The 18,765-nt window shown below is 35.9% G+C and overlaps 1 protein-coding gene across 4 annotated transcripts in view; it reads right to left on the reverse strand.

The window, feature by feature from the left end:
• Atp2b1 (ATPase plasma membrane Ca2+ transporting 1) overlaps positions 1 to 18,765 on the reverse strand; it is a 111,372-nt gene that overhangs the window by 12,852 nt on the left and 79,755 nt on the right. For all 4 annotated transcript variants that reach the window (XM_063255284.1, XM_063255283.1, XM_013159226.3 and 1 more), the window contains exons 7-18: positions 18,437 to 18,475; positions 17,569 to 17,730; positions 16,193 to 16,407; positions 14,420 to 14,662; positions 12,819 to 13,060; positions 9,830 to 10,067; positions 4,669 to 4,848; positions 3,927 to 4,014; positions 3,477 to 3,583; positions 1,445 to 1,636; positions 1,001 to 1,214; positions 377 to 588 (exon numbers count right to left, since the gene is read on the reverse strand). In XM_063255284.1, coding sequence (XP_063111354.1) covers positions 377 to 588; positions 1,001 to 1,214; positions 1,445 to 1,636; positions 3,477 to 3,583; positions 3,927 to 4,014; positions 4,669 to 4,848; positions 9,830 to 10,067; positions 12,819 to 13,060; positions 14,420 to 14,662; positions 16,193 to 16,407; positions 17,569 to 17,730; positions 18,437 to 18,475 — 2,132 coding nt within the window. The remainder of the gene's footprint in view (positions 1 to 376; positions 589 to 1,000; positions 1,215 to 1,444; positions 1,637 to 3,476; positions 3,584 to 3,926; positions 4,015 to 4,668; positions 4,849 to 9,829; positions 10,068 to 12,818; positions 13,061 to 14,419; positions 14,663 to 16,192; positions 16,408 to 17,568; positions 17,731 to 18,436; positions 18,476 to 18,765) is intronic.

Raw genomic sequence — 18,765 nt, forward strand, 5'->3', positions numbered from 1 at the left:
CAAGAAAATAATGAGGGTGAAAAGGTTCAATATTTATTTATACAAGTATTCCTAGTGTTTAAAAATTTAAAGTATCTTTTGTTGGTATAGAAGATGTGAAAAGTGTTAAGGTGCTAGAAGCAAAAAAAAAAAAAAAAGATTATGTGAATGGATGATTTAGTTTCATAAAAAATAATTTTCATATTTAAAGAAATAAAATTGTTTTGTTAATTATGGCACTGACTTCTAAAATCAAGAGACCAAGTCTCCATATTCTTTAAGATATACCTTAGATCAATAGGAACCTAAAGACATCATGAGGGTAAAAAACAGAAGTCTCTTTCCTTCTACAGCTACCTACTTTCTCTGGAACAAGTCCCTGTCTTCTATTACCCACCTGAACCACAAAAGTGCCTAAAACAATTGAACAGAAGATGGCATTATTAAAGATTCCTTCAAAAACATTTCTCTCGCCATGGATTTTCCGGGCATTGATTTCATTGAACAGCTGCATCAGCACAAAGGTATTGAAAACAATAGTATAGTGCTCGGAAGGAGGTGCGTGCAGAGGAGCATTTCTTCCACTGTCAATATCAAAAAATTTTTCTCCTGAAAGAATGAAACATTATTATTTTTTAACTAACACACAAAATAAATTTTAGTATTTCAAGGAAACATACAGTAATAAAACCTAGGTAGCCTTTATTTGATCTGGAATAACAGCACAAAAAGTGATGCAAAAGAGCTGGTACTATCTAATCCAACTCTCTTGTTTTATAGATGAACGCCCTCAAACTATGGTGACATACAAAACATCAGTGGCACAGCTAAGAAGTCAAGACACTCTTCCCCACCCCATTTATCACACTGCCCTCCCAGAATTTACTAAGCACCCACTGTGAGAGATGAGGAGTCAAGCACAGAACTTAGGCTCTAAAATATTTGTGACCCCAGAGCATATCTGAATGGCATTCAATTTCAACAGAATCAACTAAATCTTTATTAGACAGTGAATTCTTACCAGCAAATAAGAGTGTAAAAACTACTACGAGTTGATAGAAAGCATGACCCAAAATATTCTTCATCATTGTGCGTGAGATGAGAGGCTTATTTCTACCATACGGTTTCCGAAGCAAGAGAGACTCAGTGGGTGGTTCCGTTGCCAGAGCCAGGGAAGCGAGTGTGTCCATTATAAGGTTTACCCACAGCATCTGCACAGCCTTAAGCGGTGAATCCTAGAAAAGATATGTTTCCTAATGGACACTCACAACTATGCAGGGACCCAGCAATTCTCGGGATGCCTTAAACATTTTAAAACTTAAGCAACAGAATAAAACTGGTTATGTTTTTCTGTTAATTAACTAAAATACTGTTTCATCTTAAATACCTAGGTATATTACAAAGGTAAATTATAGACATTTTTGCTTTAAAATAAACACATTTTAATAAACAAATCTTCACTTACTTGAGTAATACAAGCGCCTGTGAAAGCAACAATCACTGCTACGACATTTACAGTAAGTTGGAACTGCAGAAATTTTGAGATGCTGTCATAGACATTTCGTCCCCACATAACTGCTTTAACAATACTTGTAAAGTTGTCATCTGTGAGAATAATATCAGATGCTTCTTTAGCTACATCAGTTCCAGCAATACCCTGTGGAAAAATTATGAATCAGACTAAATATTTAAAATGTAACTTCTACATACTCAAAAGAACAACATACAATAAATAAAAACTTACACTGAAAACAGTGACAATTTATACTAAAGGAAGATAACACAGTTATTTTAGGATGTCACTGAAAAAGACAGTCTGTTTAGGACAATCAGGCAAAAAGTAACTTAAAAGTACAAGTGGGATCAAAAATAGAAGAGTGAACAAAGACATTACTCAATTTCCATCCAAAGTCCCAAAATGAAAATACATGAAAAAGATTTCATAAAGACCAAATTAGAGTAAAGGGTATTTTCCAAGACAAACTTAAAATGCTGACAAGCAAGTAACCAAAAGATAGGTAACTCCACAGACCCACAAAAGCTGCATCCCAAGTCAATGGTAGAGAAGCAGTCTTGGGCTGGGGATTTAGCTCAGCAGCATAAGCGCCTGTATGGCAAGCACTAGGTCATGAGTTCAATTCCCAGTACCAAAAAAAAAAAAAAAAAAAAAAGAGAAGCAGTCTTTTGTTTGGTTCTGCGGAACCCTTCTGAAGTTCAGGACTTTGCAGTACCAGCTAGCAGAAGACCACAATGTTCAGTGAAATAAATCGGACACACAGCTTAAATATCGCAGTTTCTCTCGGTTCCTGTCATACATTATCTTTAGCATATTTAACACACCTAAGTGGAACAAGTTTTCCTGACTAACCATTCCTTGTAATTTATAAATGGGAATCTTACTATCTCCTGTTTAAAATCCTTATTTTAAAAGGTAACTAATGTACTGATTGGTATTCAAACCAAAATAGTTCTATAGTTGGGTCTGGGAAAATTTCAGATACAAAAAAATTGAATGAGCTTCTTAGAGGAGCACGGTACATGCATGTGTGTGTCCCAACATTTTACTTTATCAGCCATTCTCTTGCTATCTTTGAAATGAATTTTTTGATGAGTTATCATTTTAAAAAATAGTAGTACAATTACTCCTAAAACCTTTAAAGCTTAAAAAAAAATAGTCATTGTACTGTATTTTTCACTGCATGCCTCTATTTACCTATATTTATTTAAAAGTCTATTTGTCATATACTCAAGTTATAAGAAAGCTTTCTTTGTTAAAATGAATTCTACTTAACTACCTTTCTGATGAAAGTGTCAATACAAATTCTGCTAAATATTCAAGTGCAGCATGAATTCTTTGTTCCTAAAAGAGAATGATCCTGTTTGCCTGGAATACAAGGCAGAGCACTTAATTATTCCTTGTCCCTCTTCAGCAACTCTTCACAAGTTTTTAAAGATTTATTGTAACATAGCTGCCTATTAAATATGAGAAAGGTCAGGGTTCAGATTGGCCTTGAACTCAACTCTGTAACCCAGACTAGCCTCAAACTCCTACCTCAGCCTCCCGAGTACTAGGATTACAAGTGTGCACTACCATGCTCGGCCTCTTCTCTTCTTTAAAAATTAATACATACTAATAATATGAAATGTTTTTATTTGGCAGTATTTGTACAAGTATATTTTAACTGAAGTACATGGTACTGTTTTCAAGCCTGTGTTCTCCATAAGAAGGTTGTTAAAAGGTTTGGATGAGAGAACAGACATTTAAGTATTTTACAGAGTACAAAGTAAAAGTATATTATTACAACTGTCCAACGAAATCATTATTTAGCCACATTTCATGACATCAATACATGCTAGTAAATAAACTAAATCAAACTTATAAATCAATGTATGTGTACTGAAACTAATCTTAATAGTGTTTAAAAATCAGCAAAGATGTGGCCAACAATCACACAGCTACCAAATTGCATCGAATATTTAAATAAGTAAGTTCCTACCATTGCAAATCCAACATCTGCTTTCTTTAGTGCTGGGCCATCATTTGTACCATCACCAGTTACAGCTACAACCTGGCGTTGTTCTGAGACTGTGCTGTCAATTATACCTTAAATAAAAGTAAATACTTGTGCTGTAAATTTTTTTTTTAACTTAATAAGGATTTCTACAGACTACCCCAAAAAATCACTTTTATAGATTCAAGGTTAAAAAATGCATATAATAAAACAAACAGAATGGAAACTGTTTAATATTGGGCAAAGATAACATTAGGAACAGTGTGCTGTTTGTATCACTCAAGATATTAACACAATTCAGCCAAGCTATATTTAGAATTTATTAGAAAAGACTGCATCTTTGATCCAATCTAATATTCAGTATCTGTTACTATTATAGGAAACAAACACACTTCCACATGAAGACACTGTGAAATAACTAAAACATCTACTTACCTTTAACGAGTGTGTGCTTGTCAGTAGGAGATGATCTTGCAAGTACTCGAAGCTTTGGCCAAATTTTGTCTATCCGCTCTTGTTCAATCTATAAATTTTTATCAAAGTTAAAATGTGCTGAAGTCTAATTCCATAATTCCAAATTAGTCATCAATCATTCGTATCAGTGGTTCTCAAACGTATTCAACAGAGCAACAGCATCAGAAGCTCCTGGGAACTCGTCAGAAATGTCCATCATTGGGCAAGGCCCAGCGTTATCTGATCACACATCTAGGGCGGGCCCTAGCAATCTGATTGCTAAGCAGCTCCCCAGGTGACTCTCAGGGATGCTCACAGTTGAGAAATACTGCCAGAGGCATCACTGTATGACTGAATTAATTTTTAAAAATATGCTGCTTATGGAAATAAAAAGGTTTAATAGTTCTGCAAGCCTGAACCATATCAGCCTTTCCAAATTCATCCCTCTTACAATAGCAGGTACTTGTGGAATTGGCTGGCCTAGAGGCACAGCAATTACTTTCATAAAGCATTTTAATAAGATATGCACATTCCCTTTATGGCAAATTTCTTTACTGTCAGTTGCTTTTATCTCTTAGAATGCTTGGTTTCTGAGATAGAAAGTATGGAATGCATTTATTCATGGAAGGTACCTACAACACAGTGCCTATTCAGTGTGTATTTGTTGAAGAAAACTCCTAACATACTAAAAACTTTAATTAAAAATCAAAACAAATATCCATACCTCTCCTTTTTCATTTCGTATTCTTCTGTTAAAATCTTTACCTTCTAGGCACAGAAAATCTTCCCCAGGATGTAAAATACCACACTTGGTAGCAATAGCCCGGGCAGTATTAATATTATCACCAGTGACCATCCGTACAGTAATTCCAGCCCTCTGACATTTCTTTATTGCATCTGGTACCTGGTTTGCATGTGGAAAAAAAAATCACGTTACAACAAAAAAATTAGTATTTCCAAAGAAAACATTCCTCTGAACAAACATGCATTACTTCATGGCCTCACAACTAATGGTAACTTTAATTTCATCTCAAGATACTCAGTATTTTTTGAATTACCCCAATAATCTCTTCTTTCCTATTACACTGCCAGAATCTTTGTTCGGGCTTCATTTTCAGTTACCAGCTTACTTGTTTTGTTTGTGCTACTTACTTCCTGAGGATTTTTAAATCACTGTTTCTCCCTGGCATTCCATCAGGCAATTGTTTTCTATATGGCTTTCTCCCTTTCTAGTTTCACCGCTAGGATCCCACCACAGGAAAACACTGGTGTTCCTTTTATTTCTTTAGTTTTTGGTACGGGGAACTGAACTCACAGCCTCACGCTTGCCAGGCAGGTGCTGTGTTGCTGAGCTTTATCCCTGGCCCCAAATGCTGATGTTCTTCAGAGTTATGAGTATTTTTTGCTCCTCTCACTGCAACTCTTTGAAAGTGTAACTCATCTGTCCTGCACCATCTATGTCTTAACGATTTTTACATCTATGTCTTTCCCTCATCTCACTGTGATAGTTTTCCACTTGAAAAGTGCCATCTTTTGCTGGTCTAAAAAGGAGACCATCAGACACTTCACAGAAACCTAGGAGGCAGCTGGAGCTCCCGTTCGTTCTTCCTCCACACATCTTTCAGGGCTCCTACGGATTCGACCTCAGACTTCCCCTGTGCCATGTCCCTGCTTACTGCCTGGGCTACTGCAATGGCTTTTAAACTGGTATCCCTGCCTTTATGTTGTTCCTTCTTTAAAGCATCTGATACACTTTATGGTAGAGTTCTTTTATTAATACACCAATACACTTTCTTAAAAATACATGATGATTCCTCAGCTGTTACACATGAACCACAAAGTTGGTACAGCAGACTATCACAGTTCAGCCTCAGAATACTTTTCTCTGTTACAAGCTGGTAGATGAACAGTTTACATAATTAATTTTGTGTCTCTACTATTATACTTTGTTTGATCCACAAAATCCTTTTTCTTCTTTAACTAGAAATTCTACACTGATTCTACTAGAGCAGAGATTATAAATTTAAATGGCCATAGAGCCATGCAGGTAATAAAGGAGATAAACATGCTACAAATGCCAAACCCAAGATAAATATTTAATGCAAAGAATTACTCAGTTCTAATCTATTTATCAGGGGGAATGAGAACCCATGTTAACAAAACTTAAGATTTCAAAATAAAAAAGAAATTCTTAATTTGTATGTGATCTTTCAAATCTTAATGTTACACACACGCACGTGCACTCACACACACCACCCCTCAAGTCTACAGGCTGCCTGCTTGTGACTTCTAAATCCAGATTGAACATAAACTCTCTGGAGCCTCCTTGGCCTACCTATCTAGACAAAATTATGTCTTTACCTTACCATTTCGTATCATATCTTTATTACTGTTCATTATATTTTAGATACTGTTCACCTGAGTCCTCTGCAAGTTAATAGATTTCTCTAAGGTAGGATCCTTATCTTTGCAGTATCAACATCTAGTACAATTTTTTCATTTGTTTAACAAATGAGTGCCTGACACATAACCATAGCCCAATATTAACTGAGTTACTGAACTACAAAACTTTGGAGAAACAGTCATCAAAGGGGCATCTTTCCAAAAGGGAAACAAATCTAGGGAAGAAAACATGAGGTTTAATTTCTTAAAACATGTATACAATTTAATTACTAAGTTACATATGCATGTGTAACTTTAAAGATTTACACAGTTAAAATATTTATGTCAACTTTTCCTCATCTAGATTGCTGGCGGGAAGGAAACTGCAAGCAATCATTCAAATTCGTTTTTACTGAATGCTGAAGGACAGAGCCCACTCAAGATTCTTTTTTTAAAAATCAGTCTGATTTTGAAACTATTAGTCAGCAATATAAAGGAAAAATATCTCCTGGTATCTCATTTAAGATAAAATGGTATCTTTGAGTTGTACATCACTGTACAAGTCACTGACTAGGTAGTCTCTGGGAGAAATAATACAAGGGAGAAACTCGTCAACTACGTGGCAAACAGTACTGAAGGACAGAACAGAACGGTGGTTATCACAGGCTTGAGAAGTACAGAAAGGAGATGCGGACCAAAGGACATACTGTTATAAGGTGATGAAAATAATACAGGTTTTTAAAAATCCAGGTAAGTAAGAGACAGAGGGTAGACAAGTGACTGCCTGGGACTGGAGTGCAGGGTGGGAGAGAAACAGGCAACGTTTACCAATGATTATGGAGTTTCTTTTTCAGGTGGTGAAAATGTCTGATCACTAATTACAGTGATGGCTACACAACTGCTGCACAATTGAGCATACTAAGAATCATTAGACTATAAACTTTAAATGGGCACACTGTCTGATATGTAAATTATACTTCACTAAAACTATTTAAAAATAATGGTGCAAGCATTCATTACCAACGAATATTTATAACTTACAATCACAAACCACCTGCACTTGTTCCTTATCAGGAATTGAAACAAATCTGGGTCTTGTTCAAGTGCCTATGCATAAGCAGTGAAACTAAATTTGTTCTAGGTATTTAATTAACCAAGATTCCACACACTAAAACTGCACAACCCCTAATACCCACTACTCAAGGGAAGCTGTTTCATTCACACTATATTGTCTCAGTATAAAAGTACTCGTATCTCATTTTGAGATACTGAAAAAACAGACTGCCACTTACACATTTTAGAAACAATAAAACTCTTCAACAACCAGAATTTCAAGGACATGATAAAAGATTAATTACATTTTCTAAAACACAAAGCTGTAGATATCCTAATTTAATATATTATGATTCAAGCTGTAAGTCAACGAAGAAAACTCTTGGTTTCTTGGAGACCAAATCCCAGCAACATTATCTAACTGAAGACTTTCTAGTATTTGAAACTCCAAAACTGCATCAAAATTTATCTTCCTCTTTCAAAAAACTTTTTTAAAAATTTTCTTATGACACTGATAATATCCTCTACCATTCATCAAAGTAATTAAGTTAGAGACTGGCTCCTAAAGTCGTGGTGAGGTCTCAACCTTCAGCCCTCTTCCCTAGGTACACAATTTCCTTAGATCTCTTTCAGTCTCATAGTTACTAAGGAGAACTCTTTGTGGCTCCTAAGTCAAATGCCCACCTCACACATATTTGGCTGTCTCTGATACCTTGTCAGTATCAAAAACAGTCTACCACGGCCAGCTAACTCATTACTGGAGTGCCTCTGTTTATGCCCAAATCAGCCCTTTCGCGTTTCCTGCCAGCGATGTCTGCCCCGCCATGAGCCCTACTGCCAGGAGACCACCACAGTCTTACTGCTTCCCTGCTTCTGCTTCTCTCCATCGATTACTGCTCTTACACAGTGCTCAAGATGCTACCCCGCCTGAGGAGGGTGGCAGTGCTAAGGGCTCTCGTTCACGCCATAATCCCACCACCCCAAAACAGAATCTTAATCATTTAAGTCATGTTATTTCCCAAACTAAACATTAGAAATAAAATTGAAAAGCCTTCAGGCCTAGCAAGGCTGCAGCGCATTTCACCCACCTCCTCCTCCTACACTCCCAGCTACACCGGCCTCCTCTGCATGTTTAAAACAGCTCGATACTTTTTCTCACCTTTGGGTCCCTCCACCTTTCGCTGTTTGCTTGGATGCTCTTTTTGAAGTTATTTATGTATCTGGCTTTTTACGAGAGCCATCAGATCTCATCTCAGCTTATGTGGTCTCTCAGTTACCTTACGGACTCCGACTGTTCGTACCCTTTACAGCCCTAACGGACTTCAGGTCCCCACTGCTGCCTGCAGCGTACCCCACCCCACACAACACTCGGAGCAGCAGGCCTGTGAGAGCAGGGCCAGTCACATCACCACAGAACTGTTTTCCTCACATGGCATACTGTCCATGTATCTTATCTTACTACCTATTTGGTGTTTTCTTCTACAATACACCGTTATAACTACTATATGTTTCCAGGTCCTGAAACAGTGCTTGGTACTACTACATAGTAAGAGGTCAGTCAGTTCATGAAGTCATAGTAACAAAAGCATTCTCTGTATTTGTGTATTTATTTATGTTGCTTCTTTGTCACAGTTTACAGTTTTCTCTTTTGGTTTAATTAGTATCTTCCTGATCCTTTAACACTCAGCAAAAAAGACACTATAACTCTAGACAAGGTTGACAGTTCATGTCTCTTGCTCATATAACATGATCGATATATAGCCAGCAAAGTACTAATATCCTAATATGGGCTATAATGTTTGTCTGTTCTCACCCAAGACTGTAACGTCTTTGAGGCCAGGGACCAGATCTCTGAACTCTTTGTTTCTAGTACCACATGGCACTCATTGATTACTCTATTTTAAAAAATGGTTTAAAAAAAAAAAAAAAAAAAAAAAAGCAAAGTTTAGAGCTCTTTACCACCCAGCATGACAGTCAGCCACTACCAGACAGCTAAATTTAATGAAGTCAAAAATCCTGTTTTTCAATTGTAGGAGGACAGCTCGAGAACTCAGTCATCATGTGTGGCCAGTAGCTACAGCACCAAGCGACACACAATCCTTTCATCATCATAGAAAGCTCTACTAGACGGTGCTAGTCTAGAGCCTGAAAACATTAACTTAATGGCATTTATTACTGACTTAAAATAAGTATCAATCTAAAAGTCTACCTAGTTCAAGACACTGCTAGGTTATGATACTGGAAGCACACGGAATTTCAGAAAGAATCTAATTAAATACCATTAAAAGGCACTATAAACATTGCAAACACTTCACTCATTTTGGGTTCATATATAAAAAAATTAAAATCACAAACACTAGGAAGTTTACTAGGAAACTGGTTAGTTACTGTCAAGGTCCTCTTAACTATTCAACAGATTCTGCACATGCAGACACAGAATGTTTCACCACCTCAGGTCTCACAGGATCTTCAATCCCCACAACAGCAATGCATGTGAGGCCGGTGACAATATCATTTTCATTATCCCACTCCGGCTCTGGTTCTCCTGCTGGAAAATCTCTGAATGCAAGACATATGGTTCTCAAGCCTTCTGACGCCATCGGTTCAATCACAGTTTTTACAATATCATCACGGTCCCTTGGTCTGAATACTTTTGCCTCACCATTAGCACTCAAGATTTTGAAACACCTAAAAGGAAACGTTGAATCCAAATATCAATAATTAACAAAAATAATGGTTAATGCCAATTAAGTGAACAGGAAGGGCAAGAAATCATGGGATCTGTATCTGGAATGTCAAGAATTACATGCTGCATTTTTAAAGACTAAAACCAGATTCAGTTTTCCCTGACTTCTTTACATCAGTTTTAGTTGGTATGGTTTTCGCTTGATCTTGATGACAGTTCTCTGTTTCAGCAGTTACTGCATTTTCCAAACCTTCCCTTTTGGAATAAGCTTTTAAATTTTCACAAAGAATTCCAAGAGGCAACAGAGAATAAACTACATACTTGGCCATTATTGGTAAAGAAATAGATGTTAATTTTATGTAACACAAAAATAATTTTTTTCACTAGCCTGACATGGTGGCACATGCCTGTCATCCCAGAATTTGGGAGGCTGAGGCAGGAGGATTACTGAGAGTTCAAGGCTAGCCTGGGCTACAAAGTGAGTCCAAGACTAGCCTGAACTGCATAGTGAGACCCTGTTTCCAGAAACAAACAAAACAACAACAAATTTCTTTTAACTGTCCAAGTTCACTCAAAACCTTACCTGAGAGGTTGTTTCATCACTTATGCTATTTTAACCATCAAAAGAAAAATGAGCCGAGCATGGTGGCTCACACCTGTAATCCTAGCACTTGGGAGGCTGAGGCAGGAGGATCTCTGCAAGTTCAAGGCCAGCCTGGGCTACAAAGTGAATTCAAGGCCAGTCTGAACTGCATTGGGAGATACTGTCTCAAACAGACAAAAAAACAATCGAAGAAAAGCAAAACAAAGAAGCCCCCAACCAACCCTAGCATTAAGTGAGACAGGTCATGTCTGAATAGTTTTATTTTCAGTGAAACGAACTATAACCTTTTCTTTAAGTTGTAAAATCACAATGCCTCTCTATACTCCTTTCCTTTGATGGTTTCACCTCCTCCCGCTTCCATGGAAGTGCTTCCCAAATGCACATCCTGTTTTGATTGTTTTTCAAAGCTTTCTATTACTGATGGGAGTTTTACTGGTAAGTTGTACCAGGTCCTTAACCTTAATGCATTAGAGACTGGAAGTCACCTCATTGTCCATGTGGATATCAACATTATCTCAATCACTTTCATATGTCTAAAATTTCACCTGAATAACTATTTCCTCAACAGTCAGGAAATATCCTAAGCTCCTAAATCCTATGTATCTTTTTATTCCAAGCAATCTCTTGCATACGCTACTCCTTTCTGTTCTCCCTGCGAGCACTTCTTTGGCTTGCTTTGTTATAGCAACAGCCTTTACCCTGGTGTCTGTCTCCAGTTTATTATTTTTTCCCAACCCACCTCATACCCTGACATGAGAATTATTTTCAGTCATGGCTTTGAAGATTTTACTACCTGATGAAAGAGAAACTTCACTGTACTATAAAGCCTAATTAACTTTTAATTGCTCAGCCTAATATTTTAAGTCTCTAAACCAGAATATAAACATGACTGTGGGAACTCTTACTGTATATTTACTATATATATATCAGGCTCCATGCTGACATCTGTATGTATAATTTCACTCTTGCTAAACTGGTGGTTATCATCTGTTTTTCAATGAAGGAAAATGGAAAATAAAGGAAAAATCTGCCTCAGTTCTCACAGCTGATTAGTTGCAGAGAAAGAATCAAACACTAGTTGGTTTGATTAAAAAAAAAATTTCTCCTCACCATTTATCTGCTACCAAGCAACAGGGAACGAGCCAGATTTCTAGCCTTTTCGCTCTGAGAACAGCCACATACGCTCTGCAGAAGACAAGCTCTATGCGGCCCACACCACCCTACCAACACTCAGGTTAGCTTTTCACCTCGGTGTTTCCCACAAAATGACCTGCATGTTTTTTCCCTCCGTTGTGGCTTCCTTTATTTTCATCTTCTCACTTCGTACTAAAACCCATCTTAAACAGTACAACTTCATTAACTCTACATTTACTGTTCATATGCTGCTTTTTCGGTTACTTATTTATATAATTGTCTCTTAAACCTGTTAAGACTATAATCTGACAAGTGCTTTAAGGTAACTCATACACACAATTTTAAAAGTAGAACTATTTTAAATGGTGTTTTGGAAATGTACTCCAATTTTCCAAAATCGCTCTTGAATTTTGTAATTCTCTACTGGAATTAAAGAAACCAAAAATTCCCACACCTATGATAATAGATAAAATATTAAGAAAACTTATATGTAAACATGAAATGTCAAAATTGAGGTTATTGATCTGTAAAAGAAACAATAAGATTATTATACAAAATAAAGAAAAATACTTAAATACCACACTGTAGGCGATAACTATGTAAACTTCACTTTGATGAAGGGAATGTTTTATTTTTTGTGTTTTTTCGTACCCAAGATTGAACTCACAACCTCATGCTTGCCAAGCAGGCACTTGTGCCACTGAATCCCCAGTCAAGGGAATGTTACGTGAAATCAACGTGTCTAAAACCAAACATCAAAGTTTACCTCTTTAAGTCTACCAGACTGAATGCACTAGGGTTTCTCCTATATAAAAGACCAAAAGTAAGAGCAACTGAGCGTGAAAATGGCAGAACACTATGGACAAATACTTGGCTACCATAAAATACACTTAGAAGCTCTGCGGTCCTATCAAATGCTTGACACTTAGGGAAAGAAACCACAAAACCAACACAGAAGGCAGTAAATGAAGCAGTGATAGTCAGCAGGTTATTCAACTAAGTATTTTACTCTTACTTTTTCAGAATTATTTCCGAGGCACCCTTGCTGAATATTCGATAGCTTCCGTCTGAGTTTTTCAGGACAGTACTCATGGACTTCCGAACAGAATTGAAAGTGTACACTTTGTATAGTGCTTCTTCTGGTATTTCATTTCTAACATCCTGATAGTCCCGTTTTAAATCCAAAAGAAATCCCAACAAGGCACATTCAGTTTTATTACCAACATGACGAGGTAATCCACCCTCTTTCTCTGGTGGCTGTAAGAGAAAAAAACTTTAGAAGCCAGTACACTATGGTGCTTCCCTACGGAAGTTTATAATACGAAATGGAAAGTGACACCTAAAACAACTAAATATATAGAGAGAACATGTCTACTAATACCAGTATTTTAAAGATGACACAGAAAACAAAGGCAGAGGAAAGAGCGAGGGCTAAGAACGACACGAATTCCAGTACAGTCATTAGCTGTGTGGCCTGCTGGCAAGCTACGCAACTGCTGTGGGAACTTGACTTCACCACCCCAAAATAATGATACAGGATGTATTAAGTTCATAGCTGGATTCTGATACACAGCAGAGCTTCATCTTAATAACTTTTATTATATTCAACAATTAAAAATAAAATCTAATTTACCAAATCTACTTTTATGGCTTTATACAGTACTGTTGCCTTAGTTTTAAAAAGTTTCAGGCCAAAGATTTAGTTCAGTGGCACAAGCACCTGCCTGGCAAGCATGAGGTCATGAGTTTGATCCCTGGTACCAAAAAAAAAAAAAAGTTTCAGTATCTTTGCAGTGTCTGAATAAATATACCCATCCCAACAGCATTAAAAAGAGATCTACTCTCTTTTATTAGTAAACAATGTGACATCTTAGACTTCTAGCTAGTAAAAAGCAAATCCAGATCTGCATCAAGACCCCTAACATTCTAGTCCATCCAATTCATGTGTGTTTTCACTAATTAAACAACTTGCAATGCCTTGCATGGCTTTCATGCATTAAAAAACCAGATATAAAGTCAAACAAATTTTGTGCTTTCTCTTACAAGATTTGTAAAACTTGCAAAGGTGAATATATTTTGGCACAAGTACATAATTACTAGTTCCAGAGAGGCCTGAAAGACAAGGTCATATAGGTAGGAATTACTGAGAAAACACACAGAGCCTACACCAAGCACACACAAAACATGTTAAGTTGATACCTAGCTTTAAAGTTTTCTCTAAAAAAAAGTCAGAGTTGACTTCTTACACAGCCTCGTGTTTCATAAAATGAGCTTAACAAAAATTTACAATTAAGAATATGCTATAGTTATAAAGTTTTAGATTTTATACCCACAAGAAACTCAAAATATACAGACACAATACTCAAAGACACAACAGAATGTGTGTATCAACAGATTTTACTATATTAAAATGTATTAAAAACATACATTACATGGATATCTTACAGATCTTACTATAACACATTAAAATGTATTAAAAACATATACATTATATGGACATCTTCTAAGTAATATAACACACCAGTTCTTTATATATAGAAATGATAGATCTGAAGGAATACATGTAATCAAATCATTACACAGCTAAACATTAATGAATTATTAAAGAAAGCTTACCAATATTTTCGATGTATAAGCACAGTTCACAGAAATCCCTGTCACAAGATAGGACAAAATATTTGGTGGAATAGCTTCTGGTTCAGGAACCTTTTTGTAATGCTTTTCATTTATGTAAGCTTGAACAACTGTCATTCTGTTCATTGTCAATGTTCCTGTCTTATCTGAACAAATAGCTGTAGCATTTCCCATGGTTTCACAAGCATCCAGATGCCTTACTAAGTTATTATCTTTCATCATTTTCTACAGTGACCAAAACAAAACAATAAAAATTGGAGTTAAGATACATACAGAACCAATCACCTGCTTACAGTAGAAGGATCTGATCAGAATTAAAACTCCCTGCCTTACGTAAAAGTACTAATTTAAAATATTGGAAATATATTTACACATTCAAATAAGCTAAAGAGTATTAACTTTTCTGTGGCTCGAATCACTTTATTGAGTAACAACCTAATAAATACCAACACTTGCACTTATATATAAAATTTTATTGACTATGTACCTCCACAAGCAAGTGACCTTTAAGAAGAGTAACTGTGTGTACTATAGGAACAATTGCACTTTCAATACTGTAAGATAAAGGACCAAGTTCTTATTAAGTAGAAAATAAAATTCCTATATAAATTTTCAAGGAAAAAGTAGCTTCTATCAGATAAAATAAAGAGCCTGAGATCCTGCAGTTCCTTCTCTTTTTTTCTTTTTAAACTTTAATAGACTTTAACACACCATAGCTGTTACCGGATCATTCTTATCTATTCCATATGCTAATAGATTACATATTTTCATCTTTCAGATCAAACTATTTCTTACTACTTTACCATTTATAATTAAAAAAGATCATTTCTAAAAAATTAAAAGTATTCACAGAGTATTTTAGAGCACCTTATGAGTAATTCTTGATACATATGTAGAATGGGTGAAAAACTATATAGAGCTCTTTTACAAATAGTAGTTTTGTTTTTCTTGTTACTATTAACATGCAAGATAGTATAAAAAACCAGTTCCTTGAAGAAATAAACTTGGGGAAGAGAACTATGGACTTCCCAAATTATTTGTGACTTGAATATTTAAATATTAAAAGCATGAAGCCCACAGTAAAGAAAATGTAAAATTTCGTGAAACACTACAGGATCTGTAAAGACCACGGAAGCCAAAGAAACAGTAACCGGTAACATTAGGGCTAAATAAACCTGTAACAAAAATTTAACATCAGTCAGAACGTTCCCATTCATGTTCCACTCAAGGAACACAAACCAATCTGTTCATGTATTTCTGATGGAGTAAGAAGTTAATGTTTTTGATAACTTCAAGATGAACTTACAATACTATTGGTAAAATGACTGACCAGTGTTTCTGAAACATGTGTTTAATGATTTCTAAGTATTTTAATACATCAAAAAAGATGAGTAGATGGTTTCCATGCATCTTATTATTTCTTTGAAACATTTACCCTTTTACTTTTTAAACAAAAGATATTAAATGAAAACATAATAAGCAAAAAACATTCTTGTAATAGATCGACTGTAAAATATTTCACTGAAAATATGCACGCTAGAGCAGAAACTATGATGAATTATATTTCTCACTGTAAACAACTGTTGTTTAAGAAGAACTGCTAATTAACATTTTAAAACTTATGAGACCACCATTCTCCCATTAAATACAATGCTTTACCCGCAAAACCACTTTGGAAGAAAGATTAAGCTGGATGCTTCAAAAACCAGCTGAGGTTTTCAACACATTATGTCTACTTAGCTACCTCCTACTAACCTTGACTGAATAGGCCAGTGAAATAGTAACTGCGAGTGGAAGACCTTCTGGCACTGCGACCACTAAAACCGTAACCCCAATAATGAAGAACTTTACAAAATATTGTATGTAAATCGGTGTGCACTCAGCAAGCCATGGTCTCTTCTGAACCCAGAAGGTGTCAATGACAAAATATAATACTAAGATGATAACTGTGATGGCAGACATCAACAGACCTTTTAGGATAAAAAAGAAAGAAATGCAATTATTTAAGTATTCCAGACATCATCCATTGCCAATTACTTATCAGCCACTGTAAACTGTTATAACTGGCTCATGTTTAATAGTTTGGGTTTTTCTGGTACCAGGGATGGAACTCAAACCTCATCTTGCAAGGCAAGTGCTTGTGCTGCTGAGCTAAATCCCTAGCCCCTCATGTTTATTTTAATTTCTCTGAGAAGTTTTTGAACCTGATTGCTAGATATTGTCAGATTAATTCTTTGCTTCTAGGTATAGCTTTGACACAAAGAATCGGGAGCAAAGTATTCATGATTCTCAGAATTAATTTATGTTCTGCATTTTACTAATGCTAAAACAAAATAATAGGCAATAACAAAAAAATACCAAAAGGTAATCACAAGCTGGTGCTTTATGTTCAGTAGGTAATTTACCTAATGCTGACAGAGAATATGTTAAGTAGGAAAGCTTGCAATTAAATACCGTGTTTAAAACACACACACACATATACTTGTATTTCCAACTGACTCTGAATAAATATTTATTAATGAGCTGAGGCTAGAAGCCAAAACTTCAAACATCCTCCTAGAAATGGTAGAATGAAGCAATTTAAGTGGTTTCAATAATTATGCTGACTTACTCACACAGTGTTCTTTCAAAAAGGTGATAATGCTGGGGGCATGCTCTGATTTTTTGTTCTAAAGAGTGGTTCTATTAACAGATGTCTGTCTTCTAGTGAAGTTTACAAAAATACAAATAGTTATTCTTCATAGCTAGCCAGTAAAATGGTGAACAAAACATCTAAAAAAATTTCTCTTTATAAGTGGATAATCTGCACCGAATAAACTCACAGCAATCCTTTGTTCTCTTACTGCTGCAGAAATTCAAGAGAAACTTAGGGTGCCTGGCCTCATAAAATGAGCAAATTCTCACCTGACCATGAGTAGCTAGCTGACAAAAGGACAAATCTCTTTATCTAACACAAAGATAATACCCCAAACTGCAATAGTATTATGAATATCTGTAGTAACTCAAACAGCAGGTACATCATAATAAAAATATTTTTAACACTCCTTACACTGTGTTAAAAGATAATTTTTGAAGTGAAGAATGTGCTTATTTTAAAAACAAAACACTTTGTTTTCTTCTATGTATCATACCTGCTTTGCCAATCTGAACAGCCAGTTTTGTTAGTTTCCCTTGTAAAACAGATTTTTCCTTTTTTGGCAAATTTGCTTTCTTTTTGTCTTTCTCATCACCATCTCCACCATCTTCACTCTTCAATGGCTGCATTTCCATGGCTGCACCATCCTGTGCTTTTGCTAAATTTAAGAACAAATATAATGTTAAGGCTCTTTAAAGGGACATACCACTATTAATATTTTGAAGCAATTCTTAAAATTCCATTTCATACAGACAACAGAAGTAGCATAAAAATCCAGCTGAGAGTGTGTGAATTTGTGTATGTTATACTTTTCAATAAAACAATAATGACATTAAGTCTAGCAGATGTGAGAATATCATACTAGGTGATGAGAATGAGACCTAAGAACAACAGGGTCTTTAAGTTAAGAAATAAGCAGCCTTAAATCACTCCTGGTAATTTATGATCACAAATGTAGCATCATGTACAACCGTATGTACCAATGGGAATGTAGCTCCCTCACAGAGTGCTTCCCGGCATGAGCAAACCCTGCCCAATCCCAAGTACTGCCCAAACAAAACTTCATATAGCATGTTGCTTCTTATGCCTCTACTATATATTAAACAACATTTCATGTATATTGCAGTATTTGAAATTCTTATGTGGCGAAGTACCCATAAAAGCTTAGTTAAATCATAATTAAAATCTTTGTAGAGACAGCATGACTGAGGCTCTGGCAGGAAGAGAGGTTAATCCAAGGTAAGAAAATACTGTTCATGTTCCCTGCCACATGAACCCTAATTTCTGACAGAAACAGTACACAGTAGATCTATTTTGGTTATAATGAAACCCAGCTAACTGTACTTTTATTTGACTGAATTTACCTTTATTGCGATTCTCAATAGCTCCATCTTGTTTCTTATCTGTAGGAACAAAATGGGAATTAAAGCTTTCCAAAGAAATGAATACAGCTCCGTTAAATAATGCAAAGGTGGTTCACATTTCTATAACAGACTTGTTACACAGTAAGATGGGTGTGTGTGTGTGCGTGCATGTGCATGTGAAAACATCTGGCTTGTAACATCAATCACTCCCTAGGTCTTCACTGGGGAAAAAGCTAAAATAACTTGGGGCATCTATCTGAATTTGATTTCTTCGTAAGACTACACTCTTGTATTAGCTGTAATAAACCCAAATACGCTACATGAGATTT

The sequence above is a fragment of the Cavia porcellus genome, unplaced genomic scaffold (genome assembly GCF_034190915.1).
Source record: "Cavia porcellus strain 051 isolate PalLab524CR breed Dunkin Hartley unplaced genomic scaffold, mCavPor4.1 scaffold_8, whole genome shotgun sequence".
Classification (NCBI taxonomy): domain Eukaryota; kingdom Metazoa; phylum Chordata; class Mammalia; order Rodentia; family Caviidae; genus Cavia; species Cavia porcellus.